Below are 21,689 nucleotides of genomic sequence, written 5' to 3' on the forward strand. Positions count from 1 at the left end.
AGGTAACCCGCCACCCAGTGGATTCCTTGATATCAACCCCACCCCAAAATACACATGGTTCTGGTCATTCCGCCACAGTGAGGGGGCAAGGCGGGTGTCACCTGCCGAGGTGCGGCCTAATGGGCAAGCTGAGGGACATACTCCAAGGCCTCCTGAATAGTGTTATTAAACAAATCAATACCAGCCCCTGAAAGGTGTACCCCGTCCCTACCATAAAGGCCAGGACATACATACCAGGACCAAACATGCATGACATGTAAACCCCCATATGTGCTTAACCCCCAAGAACCGATCTGACCCCAGATCCTGGAACCCCGACAGGCAGGCCTTGGAATAATATCCGACCAACATAAAACAGTGTCAGGCAACCAAGACATCAAAACCGTCAGGTCTTTCCGGACCACACCCAAAAGGCAACGACATGAATGATACCGCTAGGTACCATACAGATTATATCAAAAGTGACTTCATAGCTCTAGGTGAGAGGGTAAAGCAGATAGGTGTGCACAGGCAGTATTCTCCTCCATCCTCCCAGTCAAGGATATAGGCCCAAGCAGGGATGCTCACATTCTGGAGATAAATGGCTGTGTAGATGATGCTGATGTGAGCGTTTTGGTTTCCTGGACCATGGAATGACTTTCAAGGACTGCTGAGCAAAGATGGGGGTCCACTTGTCAAAGAAAGGGAAAAGCATCTTCCAGCACAGACTGGCAAACCTACTAAGAACATTAAATTCTTGTATAGAAATGGGAACAAAGGGCAACATCTGGAAAGCTATGTCACTAATGCTTATAGTATGAGAAATAAAATCTAGAAGCAGTCATGGAAGAAGTTGATTTGGATGTAGTGGCTGTCACAGAGATGTGCTACATGAAAAACTATGACTGGGATATAGTTATACCGGGCTACAATCTATTCAGGAAGGACCAGGTAGGAAGGAAGGGAGGAGGTGTGGCACTATATATACAAATTGAGATGGTACTTATCATTAAACTCATCCATTCTACCTGAAGACTGGAGGTTGGCCAGTGTAACCCAATATTTAAAAAGGGCTCCAGGGGTGATCCAGGAAACTATAGACCAGTTAGTCTGACTTCAGTGCTGGGAAAAACAGCGGAAACTATTCTAAAGACCAAAATCACAGAGCATATAGAAAGAGATAGTTTAATGGAACTGTTATTGTTTGTAAGGTTTTGGGTGGACCCTTGGACACTGTGGCTGCTGACCACGCCCACAGAGGGAAGTCCTGTGAGGGGCCACAGGTCAGGCTCAGCTTTAGGACACACAACACAGATAGATCTTTTATTAACAGTATTGAGGAGCCACCAGAGGTGGCAGTAGTGAGCAGAGATGAAGCCCGGCTCTTGGTCCCACAATGGCTGTGCTGTAGTGAATAGAAACTGAGATAGTGAGTACAATGAAGTATATGCAGGGTTCTGGAATAGAGCCTCGTTGGATGAGTACTCACACAGCGGTTTCTCTCGGTAGGAATCAGAGGAGCTGGAGTAGAGGCAGGCCCTCGAGGAGTGAGTATCTGGTTCCAGGGAACAGCTCTGAGAGAGAAGTAGATAGTAACTCACTGATGGTGTAGACAGCGGTATCTTCCAGGCAGAAATGAAGTCCAGGCAGCGCGTCAGGGAACATGGGCCCTCAAGGAACGAGTACCGGTTCCAGTCAGCGACCTGAAAGAGAAGAGAGAGGCCCTCGAGGAGCGGGTAACCCCAAATAGAGTGTCCAATAATGGAGAGACAGAGTAGCTAGGTACGGAGAGCGAATCCCATCCGTAAGGAGTTCACCAGTATGAATACCTGACCTTGCTAACTCGATTAGCTAGCAGTAGTGTAGGCTTTTTGTATCCGGGAGGCGTGACGTCATCACAGTGGGACGCCCCTAAGGTTCGTGCCAAAGAAAGTATTTGAAGCAGGGCCGTGCGGCGCGCGTGCCCTAAGGCAGCTGGACAGCATGGCGGGAGGCAGTGCCCAAGCCAGACCAGGGACACCGGAGAGGATGGCAGGCAGTCGCCGCGGCAGCCAAAACATCTGTCAACCGCGGGAGGAGTCGCCAGAGAGGTAAGGATGGCGGAGTGGAGACGTCGGGCAGCGATAGTCATAACAGGAACACAGCCAGCATGGATTTACTAAGGGAAATCTTGCCTCACAAATCTGCTTCATTTTTTGAAGGGGTGAATAAACATGTGGATAAAGGTGAACCGGTAGATGTAGTGTACTTGGATTTTCAGAAGGCGTTTAACAAAGTCCCTCATGAGAGACTTCTAAGAAAACTAAAAAGTCATGGGATAGGAGGCGATGTCCTTTCGTGGATTACAAACTGGTTAAAAGACAGGAAACAGAGAGTAGGATTAAATGGTCAATTTTCTCAGTGGAAAAGGGTAAACAGTGGAGTGCCTCAGGGATCTGTATTTGGACCGGTGATTTTCAATATATTTATAAATGATCTGGAAAGGAATACAATGAGTGAGGTAATCAGATTTGCAGATGATACAAAATTATTCAGAGTAGTTAAATCATAAGCGGATTGTGATAACTTGCAGGAGGACCTTGCATCCAAATGGCAAATGAAATTTAATGTGGACAAGTGCAAGGTGATGCATATACGGAAAAATAACCCATGCCATAGTTACATGATGTTAGGTTTCATATTAGGAGTTATCACCCAGGAAAATGATCTAGGCATCATAGCAGACAATACTTTAAAACTGTCGGCTCAGTGTGCTGCAGCAGTCAAAAAAGCAAACAGAATGTTAGGAATTATTAGAAGGGAATAAGGAATAAAACAGAAAATGTCATAATGCCTCTGTATCACTCCATGGTTAGACTGCACCTTGAGAACTGTGTACAATTCTGGTCACTGCATCTCAAAAAAAGATATAGTTGTACTGGAGAAGGGACAGAGAAGGGCGACCAAAATGATAAAGGGGATGGAACAGTTCCCCTATGAGGAACGGCTGAAGAGGTTAGGGCTGTTTAGCTTGGAGAAGAGACGGCTGAGGGGGAATATGATAGAGGTCTTTAAAATCATGAGAGGCCTAGAACAGGTAGATGTGAATCGGTTATTTACTCTTTCGGATAATAGAAGAACTAGGGGGCACTCCATGAAGTTAGCAAGTAGCACATTTAAAACCAATAGGAGAACATTTTTTTCACTCAACGCACAATTAAGCTCTGGAATTTGTTGCTAGAGAATGTGGTTAGTGCAGTTAATGTAGCTGGGATTAAAAAAGGTTTGGATAAGTTCTTGGAGAAGTCCATTAACTGCTATTATTCAAGTTTACTTAGGGAATAGCTAGTAGCTAGTGGCTATGTGAATCGGAACTGATATCGGATCCGATTCTGGTTCCGATTCACATCTATAGAGATGTGAATCGGAACTGAAATCGGATCCGATTCTGGTTCCGATTCACATCTCTAATAGCTACTGCTATTACTGGCATCAGCAGCATGGGATCTACTTAGTTTTGGGTACTTGCGAGGTACTTGTAGCCTGGATTGGCCACTGTTGGAAACAGGATGCTGGGCTTGATGGACTCTTGGTCTGACCCAGTATGGCAATTTCTTATGTTCTATGACCTCAATTTTGAAAAATAATATGCTAGATCCAATGATATATAGCAGTTTTCATCCGGTATTGAATTTACCATTTATTGCAAAAATATTGGAAAAGTGGTAACAAAACAAGTTTCTGAGTTTGTGGAAGAGTCAGAAATTTTAGATATAGCACAGGCTGGTTTCAGGAAGTGCTGTAGACCGGACCAGGAAGAATCAGTCTTCTTGGTATCGCTAGATCTATCTAGCACATTTGGTTTGATAGGACATTCTAGATTGTTCGTTGTTCCGAAGCCGGGCTTGGGGAACTCATCCTTAAATGGATGACTGTTTTTTTTCTTCATAAGATCGCACGCAGGTAATAGAGCAACAGGGCAAGTTTCTACTTGTAAAAAAGTGACGCAAGGGTTCATCCCTGTCGCCACTTCTTTTTAATTTAATTTTTGGCTCCCACTGGAAAGTTGAAAAGATCTTTTGGTTTCATCCCATTTATTTATGTGGCCCCTTTGAAAAAAAGAGAATCAGGAGTGCTGTTAAAAATGAATTAATGTTTGGCAACTGTGACAAGATGGTTAAGAGGGAATGGATTGGTATTGATCCCCAGTATAATGGAATTGTTGAGATTGAGGCAGGAGTTGGAATTTGTTATCCACACTGCAAGAAGTGAGGTTGTCCTCAGATGAGGAGGTACAATTTCTGGGAGTAAAGTTGGTGCTATGGTTGGTGCTATGGTTTTGAGGTGTTGGAGTGGATTCTTGGGTACTGCGGTGATGGACACTCCTACGGGGAGGAGCCCCATGAGGAACCGCAGTACTAGGCTAGACTCTATACACGCAGACACAGAGAATTCGAATTTATTATACAGCTTGGTGGTACTGCCCAGTGGAAGGCAGCAGTGAGGTAACCCAGTAGAAGTAGTCCAGGGGTCCTCAGCAGAGGAGACCAGTCCCAAACTCGAATAGATGGTAGGCAGTGCAAGGGAGTAGAGGAAAGTCCCGCATGCAGACTCTGAGCGCTGAAGCTGGAGGTGAGACAGACTGATAAGGTTAGTTACTCACTGAAGTAGATAGCTGTATTGATGAAGATCCTGGCAGGCAGAAATAGATCAGTAAGGCACCAGAGTAGGAAGAACAGGCCCTCGAGGAGCGAGTACCCGATATCCCAGTTAGGCACCTGTAAGAGAGCATAAGGACCCCAGAGGAGAGGGTACCCAGGTTAACGAAATACCCCGAAGGGCAGAGAGAAGGCTTCCTGCAGCAGCTAGGAAGCGGCAGAGCAGCTTAGAGCGGAGGCAGTCCAATCCTTGCTAACTCAGTTTGTTAGCAAACGAAGGACAGGCTAAATACCAGGATGTCGTGACATCACTCAGAGGGGACACCCCTGAGGTTCCCACCATGACGTGGATAAAGATGTGGGTGGCGTGCATGCGCGCTGCCTAGGAGGCCCTCAGGAAAATCATGGCGAACACCATCGTCACTGCCGTTCCGGGTACGCCAAAGAGAGCGGCATGAAGACGCGGCAGCAGCCATCTTCCCAAGGCTTGAGGAGAGAGAAGGAAGAAAGATGAGGCACAGAGGTCGAAGCCATCTGAGACCGACGGACGCAACAGTAACCCCCTTCAAAGGGCCCCTTCCAGACCCCCTACCTGGTCTTGGTTTTTGAGGATGCGATCGATGAAATTGATGAAGCATCTCTTTGTCCATGATATTAGCCAATGGTTCCCAAGAGTTTTCTTCTGGTCCGTATCCGTCCCATGACAGGAGGTATTCCCAAACTCTGCCTCTCTTTCTTACATCAAGGATGGCATCAACCTTGTACTCGATGTCTTCTTCTGCAACAATAGGAGTAGGTTCAGGTGTCTTGGAGGAAAACTCGCTAAGAACAAGCGGTTTCAGCACCGAAACATGGAATGCATTATGAATCTTCATAGCTGGAGGAAGTTTCAGACTATAGGTGAGTGAGCCCAATCATCGGAGAATAGGAAAGGGTCCGACAAAGCGTAGAGCAAATCGAGCAGATGGAAGCTTGAGTCTCAGATGTTTGGTAGACAGCCAGACTTTATCACCAGGCTGAAATTCAGGAGCCTTGCCTCGGTGAGCGTCATAGCCTTTCTTTGCTCTTTGTCCTGCTTTTTGGAGAATCTCTTTAGTCTCTTTACAGAGCTGCTGTATATCTTTGGAAGTAGATTGAGCTGCAGGGGATGACACAGAAAGAGGAAGTGGAAAAGGTGGTAATGGTTGTTGTCCATAGACCACTTCAAAAGGTGTAGATCCAGTAGATGATGCTGGATGCGAATTGATGGTGAATTCAGCCCAGTCATTCTGTCGTGAACCGCTATAGGCACGGAAGAACTGTTTGAGGGTTCTAGTCATTCTCTCAGTTTGGAAATTCGACTGAGGATGGTACGCAGAGGTGAAGTCAAGTGTGATGTCGAATTTCTTACACAAGGCTTTCCAGAACTGTAAATTGAGCTCCTCTGTCAGAAACAATGTGTTTCGGCATGCCATGTAGGCGAAAGATGTGACTGATGAATAGTTTAGCAAGTTCCATGGTTGAAGACAAGCCAGGGAGAGCCACGAAGTGAGCGATCTTTGAGAATCGATCCACTGTAACCCAAATGGTATTGTTACCTCCAGAAAGTGGCAAGTCCACAACAAAATCTGTTGCAATGTGGGTCCAGGGCTCGTCCGGTGCTGGCAAGGGTTGAAGCAGGCCCCAAGGACCTCCAGGCAGAGGTTTCTGTCTGGCACAATTGGAACAGGAACTACACACACAAGAGTGTCTTCCTTCATGGTGGGCCACCAGTAGTACTTCTATAGCTTAGTCAATGTTCTCCGTTGACCAGGGTGTCCAGCCAGTTTCGAATCATGAGCCCATGTTAGCAATTTCTTTCTTAGGTTGCAGGGTACAATGGTCTTGCCCGGGAATACAGGATGAGTAGCTGTGAGAACAACTCTCTTCGGGTCAATGATATGTTGGGGTTCATCAGGTACATCTTCTGAGAGAAAAGAGCGAGATAATGCGTCTGCTCTGACATTCTTATCACCAGGGCGATATTTCAGCACAAAGTCAAATCTGTTGAAGAACAGGGTCCACCTCGCCTGTCTATGGTTGAGGCGTTGAGCATGACGGAGGTACTCCAGATTTTTGTGATCAATGTAAACAGTGATCTGATGTTGTGCACCTTCAAGCCAGGGGCATCATTCTTCAAATGCCATTTTTATTGCCAACAGTTCTTTATCCCCAATGCCGTAGTTCTTCTCCGCTGGCGAGAAGTGTCGGGAAAAGAAAGAACAGGGATGCAAGATCTTAGCATCACTAGTCTGGCTTAGCACGGCCCCCACGCCTACATCAGAGGCATCGACTTCCACAATGAAGGATTGTGTAGGGTCCGGATGGCGGAGACATGGTTTGCTTGAGAAGGCGTCTTTTAACTTCTGAAATGCTGTCACAGCCTCTGTAGACCAAGTGGCAACGTTGGCTCCCTTCTTAGTCATCGCTGTTAATGGAACAGTCAATGAAGAATAATTTTTGATGGAGGTCCTGTAGTAGTTGGTAAATCCCAAAAATCGTCTTAGAGCTTTTAGGCCAGTGGGTTGAGTCCATTTTTGAATACTCTCTAGCTTCTGAGGGTCCATTTGGAAACCTTTGTTAGACAATGTACAATTTCTGGGAGTAAAGTTGGTGTTATGGTTTTGAGGGCACGGATTCCTTGTGGAATTCGCATTTAGTCAACTTGGCATACAAGCGGTTCTCGCAAAGTTTCTGCAGAACTCTTTTGACATCTTCCTAATGGGATTGCAGGACCTGGGAAAATATCAAGATGTCGTTTAAGTAGACAACGATACATTGGTAGAGTAGATCATGCAGAATATCGTTCACCATGTTTTGGAAGAGAGCCAGGGCGTTGCACAAGCCGAAGGGCATCACCAGGTATTCAAAGTGTCCATCCCAGGTATTAAAAGCCATCTTCCATTCATCGCCAGAGCGGATGCGAACTAAATTATACGCTCCTTTGAGGTCAAGCTTGGAGAATATCTTAGCTCCCTGTAACCTGTTGAATAGCTCCGAGATGAGTGGTAAGGGGTAGCGATCCTTTATGGTAATCTCATTCAGACCTCTGTAGTCAATGCATGGATGTAATGTTCCATCCTTCTTCCCCACGAAGAAAAAGCCTGTGTCGGCAGGAGACTTGGACGGTCTTATGAAGCCTTTCTGGAGATTCTCCTGGATGACATTGCTTTATTTTCTACCATGGGGAGGGGGTAGACCCTTTCTTTGGGTGGTTCCGTATTTGGCTTCAAATTAATAGCACAGTCATATGATCTGTGTGGAGGCAACACATCAGCAGCTTCTTTTTAAAATACATCTTGGTAAGATGCATATTGAGGCGGCAACCCAGGCAACAATGGGGTAGTTGGTATACATGGTATTGGACTTCCATCAAGTATTTGCCATGACAATCTGGACCCCAACGTGAAAGCTCCAAAGTGGCCCAGTTGAATTGTGGCGTACGTTTCTGCAGCCACGGTAGCCCAAGTACCAAAGGGTGCATGGCCCTCTCTAGCACAAAGAAGGAAATAGTCTCTGTATGAAGAGCACCGGTACATAAGCTCACTGGTTCTGTAAGCAGGGTTACTTCGCCCGGTAAGGGCTCTCCATGAATAGAGTATAAAAGTAATGGAGACATCATGGTAGTGGTCCTCTAAGGCAAGGGTCTGGTATTCTAGAGGCCTGCAGATTAAGGATGCTGGAAGAGAGAGTGGAGGAGAGGATGCAGTTAGACTAAGAAGAGTCCTCCCATAGGACTTAGGTCTACCAGTTTCCCGGACATATAGGGCATGTTTGAACAGCATGACCAGCTTGTCCACAACCTCCTTTGAGTTCGTCTCTCTTTAGAAGTCAAATGACTGTGGCCCAATTGCATTGGTTCTTCTTCGCCAGCAACAGGACCTGGGAGTGTAGGTCGGGGTACAGACTTGACTCGAGTCTCTCCCTGAAGTGGTCTTCTGGGACTCTTGACCTCTTGAACCTTGTCGTGAAGTCGGCGATCAATCCTAGCTGCCAACTTCATCAGTTCTGCTAAGGTTTCAGGCATCTCACGAGCCACTAGCTCATCTTTCAATCGGGAGTTCAGGCCTTCAAAGAAGAGGGTTTTCGGGCACCTAGGGTCCCAATGTAATTCTGAAGCCAACGTCTTGAATTCAATGGCAAAGTTTGGTAAAGGTTTATTACCTTGTTTTAGATGAACCAAAGTTGATCCTGCTGTTGAGTACCGGGCAGGGTCATCGAATACTGATCTGAACTGTTCAAGAAACCCGGCAAGATCATTCAGGATAGGGTCATTGCGCTCCCACAGCGGTGAGGCCCAAGCCAGCGCTCTTCCGTCCAGATACAAAAGGATATAGGTGGTCTTGGCATACGCTATAGGAAAATGGTTAGGTTGCAGAGAAAAGTGCATGCAACATTGATTGATAAATCCACCACATTTCCAAACTTCACCCGTGAAGCGTGTTGGAGCAGATAGAGGCACAGTAGTCTTGACCGTCACTTCTGGCGCAATAACTTCTTTACCTGCGCTAGTTGGTGTATTCATCTGTGCATGTAACTGGTTAAAGGCAACAGTCAAGTTGTCCAATGAATTCTGTTGTTCGGAGATTCACTGGGCCAGGCCTGGAATGGCCTGCAAAGCGGTGAGCTGAGCCGAATCCATGGAGTTAGCAATCTGTTATGGTTTTGAGGTGTTGGAGTGGATTCTTGGATATTGCGGTGATGGACACTCCCATGGGGAGGAGCCCCGTGAGGAACTGCAGTACTAGGCTAGACTCTATACACGCAGACATAGAGAATTTGAATGTATTATACAGCTTGGTGGTTCTGCTCAGTGGAAGGCAGCAGTGAGGTAACCCAGTAGAAGTAGTCCAGGGGTCCACAGCAGAGGAGACTAGTCCCACACTTGAGTAGATGGTAGGCAGCGCAAGGGAGTATAGGAAAGTCTTGGATGAGCACTGAAGCTGGAGGTGAGACAGACTGATAAGGTTAGTTACTCACTGAAGAAGATAGCTGTATTGATGAAGATCCTGGCAGGCAGAAGTAGATCAGTAAGGCACCAAAGTAGAAAGAACAGGACCTCAAGGAGCGAGTACCCGATATCCTTATGCAGACTAGATAGCCTTTACATCTTTTTCTGCTTTCATGTTTCAATCAAACAGACTTCTCAGTAAATATCCTCCCTTGCTTTTTGTGTGATGTGGAAAATACATATTCAGATAACTTTACTGGCATGACAACACCTGTTGCCAAAGTATTATACAGAATGATTAAAATAAAGAGGTAGGAAAAAAAATGACTAAATGGTAACAAGTCAGGTAAAGGAAAGGTAATGGGGCCAGATCTCAGGTTTTGGGGTTGGTCCTTTTTGTCCCCGGTGAGGTTTAATTTCTAGCCTGGGGGGCAGGATCTCACATAACATTTTGCTGTGGTAGCCGCCGTTTCTCCTCTTCACCCCAGGATCGAAAAGAATCCTTCTCCCCGTTCTTCCGTGGGAAGCCTTGGCTTTCCCTGCGACTCCGCTACGCTTGTGTCCCGGGACGGCTGCAGGCATGTAAGGGAAAGGAAGGTGCTGCCGAGCTCTGCCAGCGGCCCGCGTGACTCACCTCCACCCTACGGGCGAGGAGCACCGGAAGGTCCCGAACTTCCACCCCCCCCTCCTCCCCTCCTCTCTGTAACCCGATCGCGGCTGCCTCCGCGCCGCTACAAAAGCGCCAGCGGGGGGGCGGAGGCGGCTCAGAGCGAGCGCGAGCCAGAAGCCATGGACGGAGCGCGCCACGTGGGCAAGATCCAGAGGCGGCTGGAGGAGGCCAAGAGCGAGCGGGCGCCGCTGGAGGCCAAGCTCGACCTCAGCTCCAGCGAGAGCGCCCGGCTGGCCACCGACGCGCTGCTGGACGACGGGGAGGAGGCCTACCGGCGGGCGCTGAGCCAGGAGGGCGAGGTGGACTTCCTCTCCCCGCCCGAGGCGCGCTACATCCTGCGCCACCGGCGGGAGCCGCGCTGCGCCCCGGAGCCCCGGGAGGAGGGCGCCCCCGACGACGGCTCCCTGCGCTCCGGCTACGTCTTCCCGCCCGACCCGGAGGGCGACGCGCCGCAGCCGCTGCCCGGCTGGGACCCGGCCGAGAAGCCCTACTTGCGGGACAAGAGCTGCACCACCATCTACTTCCAGGCGGAGAAGAGCAGCAGCCTGCGCGAGATCGTCCGCCGCTGCATCCACCGGACCGGCCAGGTACGCGGGATGCTGCCCGGGGAGCAGCTCTGATGCACTTTCCGGGGCCGCCTGCTTTATGTTCTTTTGGATCAGAAAGTAAGGGGGGTGGGCGAACGCTCCCCTTCCCCAGCCCTCGTTTTTGTTATTTAAGTTTCAGGGAGATCGCTAGGTTTTGTCATTTGTTTGAGATCTGGCTTTTATCAATCTTTGAACCTGTTGTTGCGATATCCTGGGAAGCGTAAACCGGAATCGGTTCCGAGAGTCCTCGGTCCTGGCACTAGCGATCGGTGCGACTGAATGGGGGTGCAGAGTTGAAAGCGGACCACGGGGTGCCCCGAGGAAACCTCCTTTCTGTTTCTTTGGCAAAAAAGTGGGGAGAGGGGCTGACTGACAGAGTGAGACAGGAGCAGCCAGGAGAGGGAGGGAATCAAACGAATTAAAGCCAGGATACCCTTAAAATGACAGCATATGCTCCTTTTTTTTGTGACAGTCATGTCATTCTTTTTTCAGTTTACAAATCGGTCTTTTTTTTTTTTTTTTCCTTAGTCTCAAAGCCAACCAGCTGTAGATTAAAAAAAAAACAGAGATGCTCTGAAGTCCAGGGCCAGATTGGAAACTATCATTAAACTGAATGGGGCTGAACTTGCATCTATAAATTAATATTAGCAGAAAGGGGGAAAAACATTTTAAGGTCGTTGCACTTACTGTATACCCCCTTAGAGATATTTTAAAGCTTATCCTGTAGAAAGCTTAATGAAGTTTGAATACAGTTGTGAATTCTCTTCATAAGTATGAATGACTGACAGTAGGATGGCTCTATGTAGATTTCTGGCTATATATTCTCTCTGTTTTTCTGTTTTTGTTTCTTTGTTAAGAACATAAGAGATGCCATACTGGGTCAGACCAAGGGTCAATCAAGCCCAATATCCTGTCTCCAACAGTGGCCAAGTGAAATCCCAAGTACCTGGCGAGTACCTAAACATTAAATAGATCCCAAGCTACTAATGCTGGCAACAAGCAGTGGCTATTCCCTCATAGCAGTTTATGGATGTCTCCAGGAACTCTTCCAAACCTTTTTTAAACTCGGCTACACTAGTTGCCTTAACCACATCCTCTGGCAACTAATTTCAGAATTTTGATTGTGCTTTGAGTGAAAAGGGAACGTTCTCTGATTTTGTTTTAAATGTGCTACTTGCTAACTTCATGGGAGGGAAAAGGAGAATAGGGGAGGTGGGATTGATACCATATGTGTTGGCTGCTATTGCTTTGCTATATGAGTCATTAAAAATAAAGTAAAATATTAAAGGCATTATTGAAATGGATCTTTCCTCTCTCCCTTCACCAATGACCTATTAGCAGTGAGCATGGTAGCACACAAAAATAACCCAGACGTACACCCCGCTAGCAAGGCAGGGTAAAGGGCAACCCAGCAGGAAGGGGGAGAAGAGGAAAGGAGCTGGAGACAAGATGGGAGGAGGAGTAAAGAGAGGAGCCTCGGCCACAAAAAGTGGTTGGGGGTCCAGACCTTTGTGGAAAATCCCTTGGGATTCGCCAGAAAGGCCTCCAAAAGTGGCTTTGTATATTTTCTTCCAAACCTTAAGCAAAAGTGAAACCTCTAAGAAACAGTTCTGGCAGAGGCAGTTAAACTTCCTTTATTTGGTTATCAGATTGCATGCAAACTGATGAAACCCCTCACCATCAGAAAACAGGTACCTAGCATTCTGAGTGGCACAGCTTACACTCACACTTACTATCACTAGCTATAGATCAAGTATGAGCAATCAACCAATCAGCAGCCAGTATTCAATACTCTATCAATATGTAGGAACCCCCCTTTACCGAAGCATCAGTCACCTGCCTCATGCATGATCTAACTGTACCTTAGCACTAAACAAATTTTACTTATTACTATCGGGCCGATACAGTACAGTGCACTCCAATGTTAACCCTTGATTGGACACGCGTTTTCGACGCGCTAGTGTTATCCCTTATTCAGTAAGGGGTCGAAAACGCACGTCCAACCCCCCCCGAACCTAATAGCGCCCGCAACATGCAAATGCATGTTGATGGCTCTATTAGGTATTCCCACGCGATTCAGAAAACAAAATGTGCAGCCAAGGCGCACATTTTACTTTAAGAAATTAGCGCCTACCCAAAGGTAGGCGTCAATTTCTGCCGGCGCCGGGGAAGTGCACAGAAAAGCAGTAAAAACTGCTTTTCTGTGCACCCTCCGACTTAATATCATGGCGATATTAAGTCGGAGGTCCTGAAGGGTAAAAAAACCCCCAAAAAACGAAGTAGGCTGCGGCTCGCAGGTTGAAAACCGGACGCTCAGTTTTGCTGGCGTTCGATTTTCGAACCCATGGCTGTCAGCGGGCTCGAGAACCGGCAAAATTGAGCATCAGCTGTCAAACCCACTGACAGCCGCCGCTCCTGTCCCAAAAGAGGCGCTAGGGACGCACTAGTGTCCCTAGCGCCTCTTTTTACCTGTTTCTACCGCTGAACCTAATTTGCATACAATATCGCGGGCATTTGCCCGCTCTCCCGCAGACTTTCCTGTATCGGCCCGTTTATTTGGTAAAGTTTAACTGTTTATTTCCTACCATGCAGTAGGTATCTCATCTTTGGTTCTTGGTCTTAAGCCGTTTCTGCAATATTACTAAGCTCAAACGTGCAGTCTCAAATATTCTGACAGCTGTCATCGTCAGCTACGGAGGAATTCCTGCAGAATTTCCCCACCTTGCTCCAGGACCACAGGCACCTGGACGTAAGCACCTAGCCAGGAGGCGAGCGAGCAAGCCTGGGGCAGGGGGAGCAAGTGTAAGGAATGCCTTCACTGTGGTTCCCGGCAGGAGAGAAGATGGTGGGAAAGAAAATCTTTTACACTTCCCTGATTTATCATAGGACTGGAGGGCAGGGGAAGCACGTCCACGGGACACCCCCCTCCCCGGCTCTGGCAGGAAAGAGCATGCGAGTTGCAAACTGAAAAATAAAATCCCATGACTTATCCCAGGCTTCCAGCGGTAATTACTTAATACCAGGAACTGACCTCTGCACTCAACAAAAGCAGGGAGAGAACAGCTTGCAACAAGAGAGCACCCTCGCTGCTCTTCATCCCTGAGTCACGAATGCCCCTGGACTTGCGTTGTTCACCCTGCTGCACACCGCAGTTAGGTTTTGTTCCTGGCAGACAGGAATCTGATTTATTATATCACAAGCAGGTACCGACTCCCCGGGATTACAGCTCACTGCATCTGTTTAACCAATCGCGCAAGATGATGACAAGGGGGCCGATGCAATAATTTTCGCGGGCGCTGAACGGTCAACTGACTTTTCAGCGTCTGCTTTCTTAACGCACGCATGACGCCCGCAAGGGTGGGGGGGGGGGGGTGCCATGCAATATCCAAATTAGGGGGTCGTGCTAGGAAGGAGGCGCTAGGGTCGCTTGTACGACTTCAGCGCCTCCTTGCTAATGCGATCCCGCGGCAGCTGCTGGTTATGAAGAGACGCCGGTAAACTCTGCGTCTGTTTTCATTCCTGGCAGATGGCTGGTTATGAAAACCGATGCTGAGTTTACCAACGTCCGTTTTCATAACTCGGCAGTCTGCCAAAGTATTTTTTTTTGTTTGTTTTTTTTATTGAAGAAGTACTTCTTTTACATGCGCTCAGCTATTAACGCCTGCTCCAGGCAGGCGTTAATATCTGAGCGATAAATGTGCTTCTGAGACGCGCATTTATTTTATTGCATGCGGAGTGAATGAGTAGTAGCCTCATTCACTTGCATTTGCATGAGATGAGCGCTATCTCATTCACTCCGCGCGTTAAATAGGTGCTAATCCCCCTATCGCATTAGGAGGTGGATTTGCGTCTATTTAACCCACGTCCGACTGCGGGTTATACAGTGCGCTCGGATGAGCACACCGTATTGCATCGGCCCCAAAATTAGGACAAGGCAAGAGCAGGGATAATGGAGGGATTAGCCAACATTAGCAGTAAAGAAGAAGAAAAGTGGGAGATTCCTTGTTAGGGTAAAAACACTAACATTCAAGGTCTGTTTTGATCTACACTTGCTCTCCTTTTGAACGCAGTTATTTTAATGTCATTTTTAGTGGACTTCTTAGAGGCTGTTTCCTGGGTGCCTATGCATATTATTATCATTGTTTGGCGGCATCCTGTAAAGTTCACTTTTGCTGGTTTTTTTTTTTTCTTTTGCTTTTTTATAAGAGATGTCGTGTTTTGTTTTGTTTTTCCATTTCATGTGAGTCTGCACTAAACAAAACAGAAAACACTGAAACAAAATGGTGGGGGGGGGGGGGAGTAACAAATTTGAAACATCATTTTTCTGCCTGCACACCCCTAAGTCCGTTTTCCCGATGCAGAGCACCGTTTTAGGCTTAAGCTTAGAAAGTTTCACTCACATTTCCAGGAGCTTGTGGCATGCGATGCTCTCCCTACAAAATGCAGCATCCATCAGTGTATTTAAAGTTTTAAAACAAAACTTCCGAAATAAGGTGCTGGCAAAGGCAGTTAAACTGATTAAAGATGCTGCTCTGCAGGCCGTGAGGCCGGTGCTGTCACTGTGGTCCTTTCCTTAGGTGGAGAGTGAGCCAGCCCACGCTCACAAATCTCACCTCCCGCCCGGAGGCAGTGGGGGCTCACGAGTGCGCGCTGGCTCACTTTCTACAGCCGCTCAACTGGCCAGCGGTGGTGCTGCTGTTATAAAATGACCCCCTCCCTGCCTGAGTGGGGAGGAAGCTCAGTGCCTCTGGCTTTGAAGGTGCACCGGATGTCACTTTGTCCTGGCTCAACAAATCGGAGGCGGTCCAGTCCCGCAGTGACTGGTAAATGTGTCGTCAGCTGGGTTAGTGGGTGCTAGCACCACTCTGCTGGTGTGATCACTTTATTAACCCCTGCCAGCCCCGATGTAACGAGCACTGATGCGCTCGCACGGATTAGTCCTGGGGCTGTGCACAAGTTTTACTCCCGGTTGAAACGTAGTAACGTGGAAATGACGGCAGAAAAGGACCACATGGCCCATCCATTCTGCCCAGCAAGCTTCTTGTGGTAGTATCTGCTGTTCAGTGCAGGTTACCCCTGTGTTTCTCTTAAGGGTTTTACTGGATAAGGAGCCTTCTTGAAAATTCAGACGGTGCTGTTTGACGTGCTTTGCTTATGCAGTTGGCCGAGGAAAGAGTCCTGTGGCTTTTCCCTTATATAAGTATCCCAGACTGTAAAAAAAACAAAAACAAAACAAAACAAAAAATCTGGGCTCGTTTTGGTTGTCTCCGAATCCAATTTCTCTTTCCCGCCACCCTTCTCCGTGCCCCCCTAAAGCAGAGAGTGATGTTGGAGGAGTTTGGCACGCGCAAACAGTCCCGAGCATGTGCACAGACGTCAGCGCGTCTTCATGGAAATCCCATGTTAATCTAGCCACTACCCCTGATGCAGAGAGGAGCGCAAGCAATATTTGTTTCCCTACCAGGAGTAAAGTTTCTGGGAATAATGTTAAGTCTGCGGGGAGTTTGAGGTGTGGGCCTTCTGTGCTCTGGATCTGTGTGCATAAACCATGAGTTCTGCACATAAAACAGGTTTTGTTGCGCAGAAAATATGCTTTTTGGGCACAAAACTAATTATGATAAGCTAGATCAGGGCTTCCCAAACCTGTCCTGAGGGACCCCCCCACAGTTAGGCAGGTTTTCAGGTTAGCCTCAATGAATATGCATGACATAAATCTGCATACCATGGAGACTCAATATATGCAAATTTAAGTCTTGCATATTCATTGTGGCTATCCATTTTGCATTCTCTGCTCTGTATTCTCTCCCCCCCACCCCCACCCCCAGGCGGCTTCCCTAACCTTCAGACTGAGTTCTCCCCAGCCATGAAATGACGAGCGGAATAGGAGGCATCGTCCTGCAGGTTCTAAGTGCAGGGTTTCCGGAATATTCCCAGAGTGATGCCCAAGTGCGATTCCCTTCCTTGGACACCTTTCTATGCTGCCTCTATACCCTGTTTATCATTTTTTTTTTTTTTTTCCCCCCCTCAGGTACTTGCTATCATGATGGACGAATTCACGGACGTGGAGATCTTCTGCGACGTGCTGGAGGCCGCCCACAAACGCAACGTCTTTGTCTACCTGTTGCTCGATCTGAGCAAGTTGGAACTCTTCACTGAGATGTGCGACAAGCTCCAGATCAAAGACATTCATCTCAAGGTACTTCCCAGGGTCCCTCCTGCGTTTGAACTCCTCAGATCGAGAAAACCCAAAGGTTTCAGGTTTTCTTGCTGCGTGGGCCGGTTCCAGTGGTGAGTGGCGGGCGTTGCCACGTGGAGGAACCTGGCCTTGACGCTTGGGTCAGATCTCCCCACCTTCTGGGGGTTGGCCAGGGCCAGGAGTGTCTGCCGTGGCTCACCGGCCTCGGTTTGTTTATCCCCGGCCAAGGCTGGGCTTTATTGAGAGGAGATACTAAAATAGGGGAACACCCCCCATCCCCCTGGGATCATGGTGCCACAGTCCAATGGAGATCCAATAAAACAAATCGGAAGGTGGGACCACGTAGCCAAGGCAAAAAAACAAAGAGACAACCTTATGCCGTGGAAAGATTTATTAATTTATTGTAATATAGAGCCCGACTCCGGCCGAGTTTTGCCAATTAAGGCTGCATCAGGGGATGACTTTTGATGGCAAAAGAAACTACATAAGTATATACTTTTGTAGTAATGTTATCAAGTCAAATTTCAATCTTGATCCTGTATATAGCTCTCTTCGCTTCGCTTTAGCAATACGAGGACCTGTCTTATTGCGGTTGAGAGGTTGTAAAATATTATAGACACATCCGGTTTATTTTTGCCTTATTTCTACACAATTTTGAGCGAGATACGCTGCCAGTTCGCGAAGCGAAGAGAGCTATATACAGGATCAAGATTGAAATTTGACTTGATAACATTACTACAAAAGTATATACTTATGTAGTTTCTTTTGCCATCAAAAGTCATCCCCTGATGCAGCCTTAATTGGCGAAACTCGGCCGGAGTCGGGCTCTATATTACAATAAATTAATAAATCTTTCCACGGCATAAGGTTGTCTCTCTGTTTTTTCGCACAGTCCAACGGAGGCCAGTTCCAACCGAGTTGGAAGCCCAGAGGAGCCAGCAGAACCAAAACCCAAGACACCCTTTTGCCGCTTTTTCTCTTCCATCGCAAACCACTACGGGACCGGGTCCAGGCTGCTTCTGACTCTGCACTGCTCGCTTTCTGTTGATTGCTGTGCTGCCTTTAGGCCTAGGGAGGGGGTAAAGACGGGTGACTTGTGCTGTGTGGTGGGTGCACTCTGCTGGGTTCAGCTGTGGAAGGTGCCTTGCCCATCCTATTGCCCAGCCAGGGCATTTCAGGGCTGGGACACAGAGCGTACCGGGACCATGTGGTGGGGTGCCGGCAGAGGCTTGGTGTTTGCTTGGGGAGGTGGGAGGGTCGCTCTTACCTTACATTTCTTGCTGGAGGGGAGGGATTGGCTTGTTTTCTCGGTGGGCCCACCACGTGCTCACAAGAATTTGAGGGGTTTGGGGGAGGGAGCATGGGCCTGCTGGTCCCCAACTTGTACATCACTCAGGGGGAGAGGGGGTGTCCTGGCTGCAGGCCCAGATTTGTCTTTTTTTTTAAATCTGTCCGCGCTTATCCATTTATATTCTTTGGACAAAGTGAACCAGTCCTGTTTTTATGGACTTGCATTTAGCATTGTGCTAATAAAAGTAATGGGGCAAAAACCTGTGGGGATGAAAAACCTAAATCTTACTTTATTTTCCTTTCTCTCCCTTTTTTTTTTTTTTTTTATTTCTTGTTTTCCCCCTCAGAATATTTCCATTCGAAGCGTTACGGGAGACGTTTACTGTGCAAAATCGGGCAAGAAATTCTCGGGTCAAATCCAGGAGAAATTCCTGATCTCGGACTGGAGACTCGTGCTCTCAGGAACCTACAGGTACGCTCTCAGCCAGACGGGCACTTCCTGGTGATACTTTTTTGTAATGGGATGAAATATTCTTAGGTTTTCCTCCAGGTGGACCCAGATATAAATCAAACCCCACGTATCCAGACTCTCAACCACCAGACTGCTACCCTTAGGCTCGCTGCCGGCCTTTGCGGCTCTCTCCATCTGTCAAGCTCTGACTCCTCCTCCTGTATTCTTCCGTATTTATGTGTACACGTACACTGTTTTTGTGGTCCCACAATTAATTTTCGGCTCAGTTCATCTGATATAAGGCCTTCTCGTTCATGCTTTTTCTTGGACTCTTTTTTGGCTGCATGTGTTTGGTACACAGGAACCAGATCATCTGAACTCCAAATTTCAGAGACCGAGGATGACTCTGTCTATTTCAACCCACTCCTCCCAGCCCCATTTTCTGTGTCCCTTAATTCAGATCTCAGCTTCTGATCCAGCAAATCTTGCACAAAACTCAATATGCAGATGACAGCTAGGGTTTTGCATCCTGTCTGGGATTGCAGTCTCTTTGACCAAACTCTCAATAAGAACGGATGGAACCGAGGCTTCAGTTCCATCTGCGTTTTATCCTTAAAAATGGACAACCAGACCCTTTTGAAGGGATACTGCTCTCCATTCATTTCTTATAAATACTATTTATTTATTTATTTATTTGTTGAGTTTTATATACTGTCATTCGGTAAAGCCATCATAACTACCTCAAATGAACCTCGTCATTCCTAACCATAGGAGGTTATGACTTGGGAAATCCTTCTTCCTGTGCCTAACATTTTGTTGTTGGTTCCAGTAGTACTGCAGTAATTAGAACTTGGCTTCCAGCGTCGTTTGCAGGAATACAGGTCTATGTAGGGAGCTGCAGCAATGTTTACAGCATGTGCATTACTCCTGCAGTAACATTAAACCTTCCAAGACTCAGGCACCTGTTTTTATGCGGGTAAAAATAGTTAACCCACCTAATAGACAGATATGGCTAGGTTAACTAACTGGATATTTAGCTGCCAACATTTCATTTATAATCCGCTGAAAATGTTCAGGGGTGTGGGGTTTTTGGGGTTTTTTCGGCAAATAGCATGCGCTATTTTCAAATCTCAGCAAATAATGTATCCCCACCAAGCTGGGGGATAGGGTCTATCTGGCTGGGCTGAGCCAAGTCCAGCCAGGGCCTCCCCACTCCAGAAATCATCTGGGGCCAGGGACCTCCTCAGCCCCCACTTATCCCATCCATAGGGATCTTTCTGCTAGAAAGGGGCAGGAGTGATGCCCAATCACTCCTGCTCCACTGGTATCTCTTTTTTAAAATGGTGCCAGCTGGCCCTGGGACTGGCATCAAAGTGATGTCAAAATGGCGTCCGTCTCGGGGTCAGTGGGCGCCATTTCCTTTCCGCATTCTTGCCAAACAAGTTGTTCGAGGTAGATTACAACATTAGAAACATACAAAATAAACCTAAACAAAGACCTTTCCTTGCATCAGAAGCACAACAATACTTTAAATAGCTAAAATAATACAATTCAACACTTAAAAGCTTCCCTAAACAAATACGTTTTTAATCCTTTCCGAAAACTTATTATAATCACTTCACATCCTTCCAAACGCAGCGCTCTAGCCTGCGTGCCCTTAGTTCTGACTTAGCCTGAAGGAGCTTTGCTAAGGGCCACTTGGTGCAGTGCTTATTGCACATGTGGTAAGACTTCTGGACTTCTGTCTAGCCAAAAAGCTGACCCTCACCATATACAGTGCTGTGCAATAATGTCACCCACTTGTGGGATTGTTAATCCTGCCGGTCAAAGAGAACACAAGTTACAGGTAAGCAACACTGCTTTCTGTCAGGATTGCCCTATTGTTAGGGATCTTCATTTCTGTTTGTTCTTTTGTTCTTTTTTGTTTTTCCCGGGAATTTATCAGTTAATTATGATAAGAACAAAAACAGGGGAAAATCAGTTGGGAAAAAAAAACAACTTATTTTTCTGGGTAAGGTCTGGAGTTTATCTTGGTGGGCCGAAGCCAAGACCAAACATTTAACAGATTCTCGCATCCACATCTCTACTCCATCCACTGCTTAACATGCCCCCCTCTCTCTCTCTCTTTCCTCCACCCCCTCCATTTCGCCCTCCCACACTGCAACAGCATTCATCCTCACCAGTGGTGGCCCCAGGCTGCTTCTTCTCTGTCTCAGCAGCATGCTTACTGAGGCTCCCTCGCTCTGCAACGCCGCACTTCTGCTTTTACACAAGTCCAGGGAGCCTGCCGGAAAGTGCATCTGGTGGACAGGGCCTGCGTGAAATGCATTCATGCCTGTCGACTGCTGACGTTCCCAGTAATTGATCTCTCTAGCCATCTGGTGCATTCATGGCCTCCGACAGCAGGCGGTTCGGCCGCTTGTGGGGCGAGGCGGCAGGCCTTGAAACACGGCACGGGCAGCGCTGGAAGGGGAGTCCTTTCGCTGGTGAGGGTGGAACTTGAAACACAGCATACGCTTTGGGCCACCCTGGCTTTCAGCAGTGGCTGGAGGCCTTGAAAAGCTGCATCTGCAGCTCTGGAGCGGCTTTTTAATGAGCCTAAAATCAGGGTGAATATCGGATTAAACCGAATGTCACTTTTTTTTTTTTTTTTTTTTTAAAGAAAAATCCAGGAATTTATGGGTGAAAATCGGTTTACACTGAAAACGAAGGCTCCTACCTAAGGCTCTGATATTGATTTCCTAGGAGAAGGGAGCAGGGGGGTAACGCACAGAGCTAATGTAACCTCCGACCCACTTTCTCTTTCCTCTGTGAATTCTGTGCCTGAACAGGAAAGCGACCCAAGTCTGACCTTTAGGATGTCTTGTTCAGGAGATCTTAAGAGCCTGATGTTGCTTGCCAGCATTCTCC

General features: G+C 47.5%; 1 protein-coding gene across 1 annotated transcript in view; it reads left to right on the top strand.

Annotated features, from left to right (window-relative positions):
* Nucleotides 1-10,246: 10,246 nt before the first annotated feature.
* Nucleotides 10,247-21,689, top strand: part of FAM83A (family with sequence similarity 83 member A) — a 29,616-nt gene continuing 18,173 nt past the window's right edge. The window contains exons 1-3 of the mRNA XM_029591968.1: nucleotides 10,247-10,842; nucleotides 16,871-17,038; nucleotides 18,676-18,800. Of these exons, the coding sequence (XP_029447828.1) occupies nucleotides 10,375-10,842; nucleotides 16,871-17,038; nucleotides 18,676-18,800 (761 nt within the window). The 5' untranslated portion in view covers nucleotides 10,247-10,374. The remainder of the gene's footprint in view (nucleotides 10,843-16,870; nucleotides 17,039-18,675; nucleotides 18,801-21,689) is intronic.

Source organism: Rhinatrema bivittatum, chromosome 2, assembly GCF_901001135.1.
Source record: "Rhinatrema bivittatum chromosome 2, aRhiBiv1.1, whole genome shotgun sequence".
NCBI classification, from domain to species: domain Eukaryota; kingdom Metazoa; phylum Chordata; class Amphibia; order Gymnophiona; family Rhinatrematidae; genus Rhinatrema; species Rhinatrema bivittatum.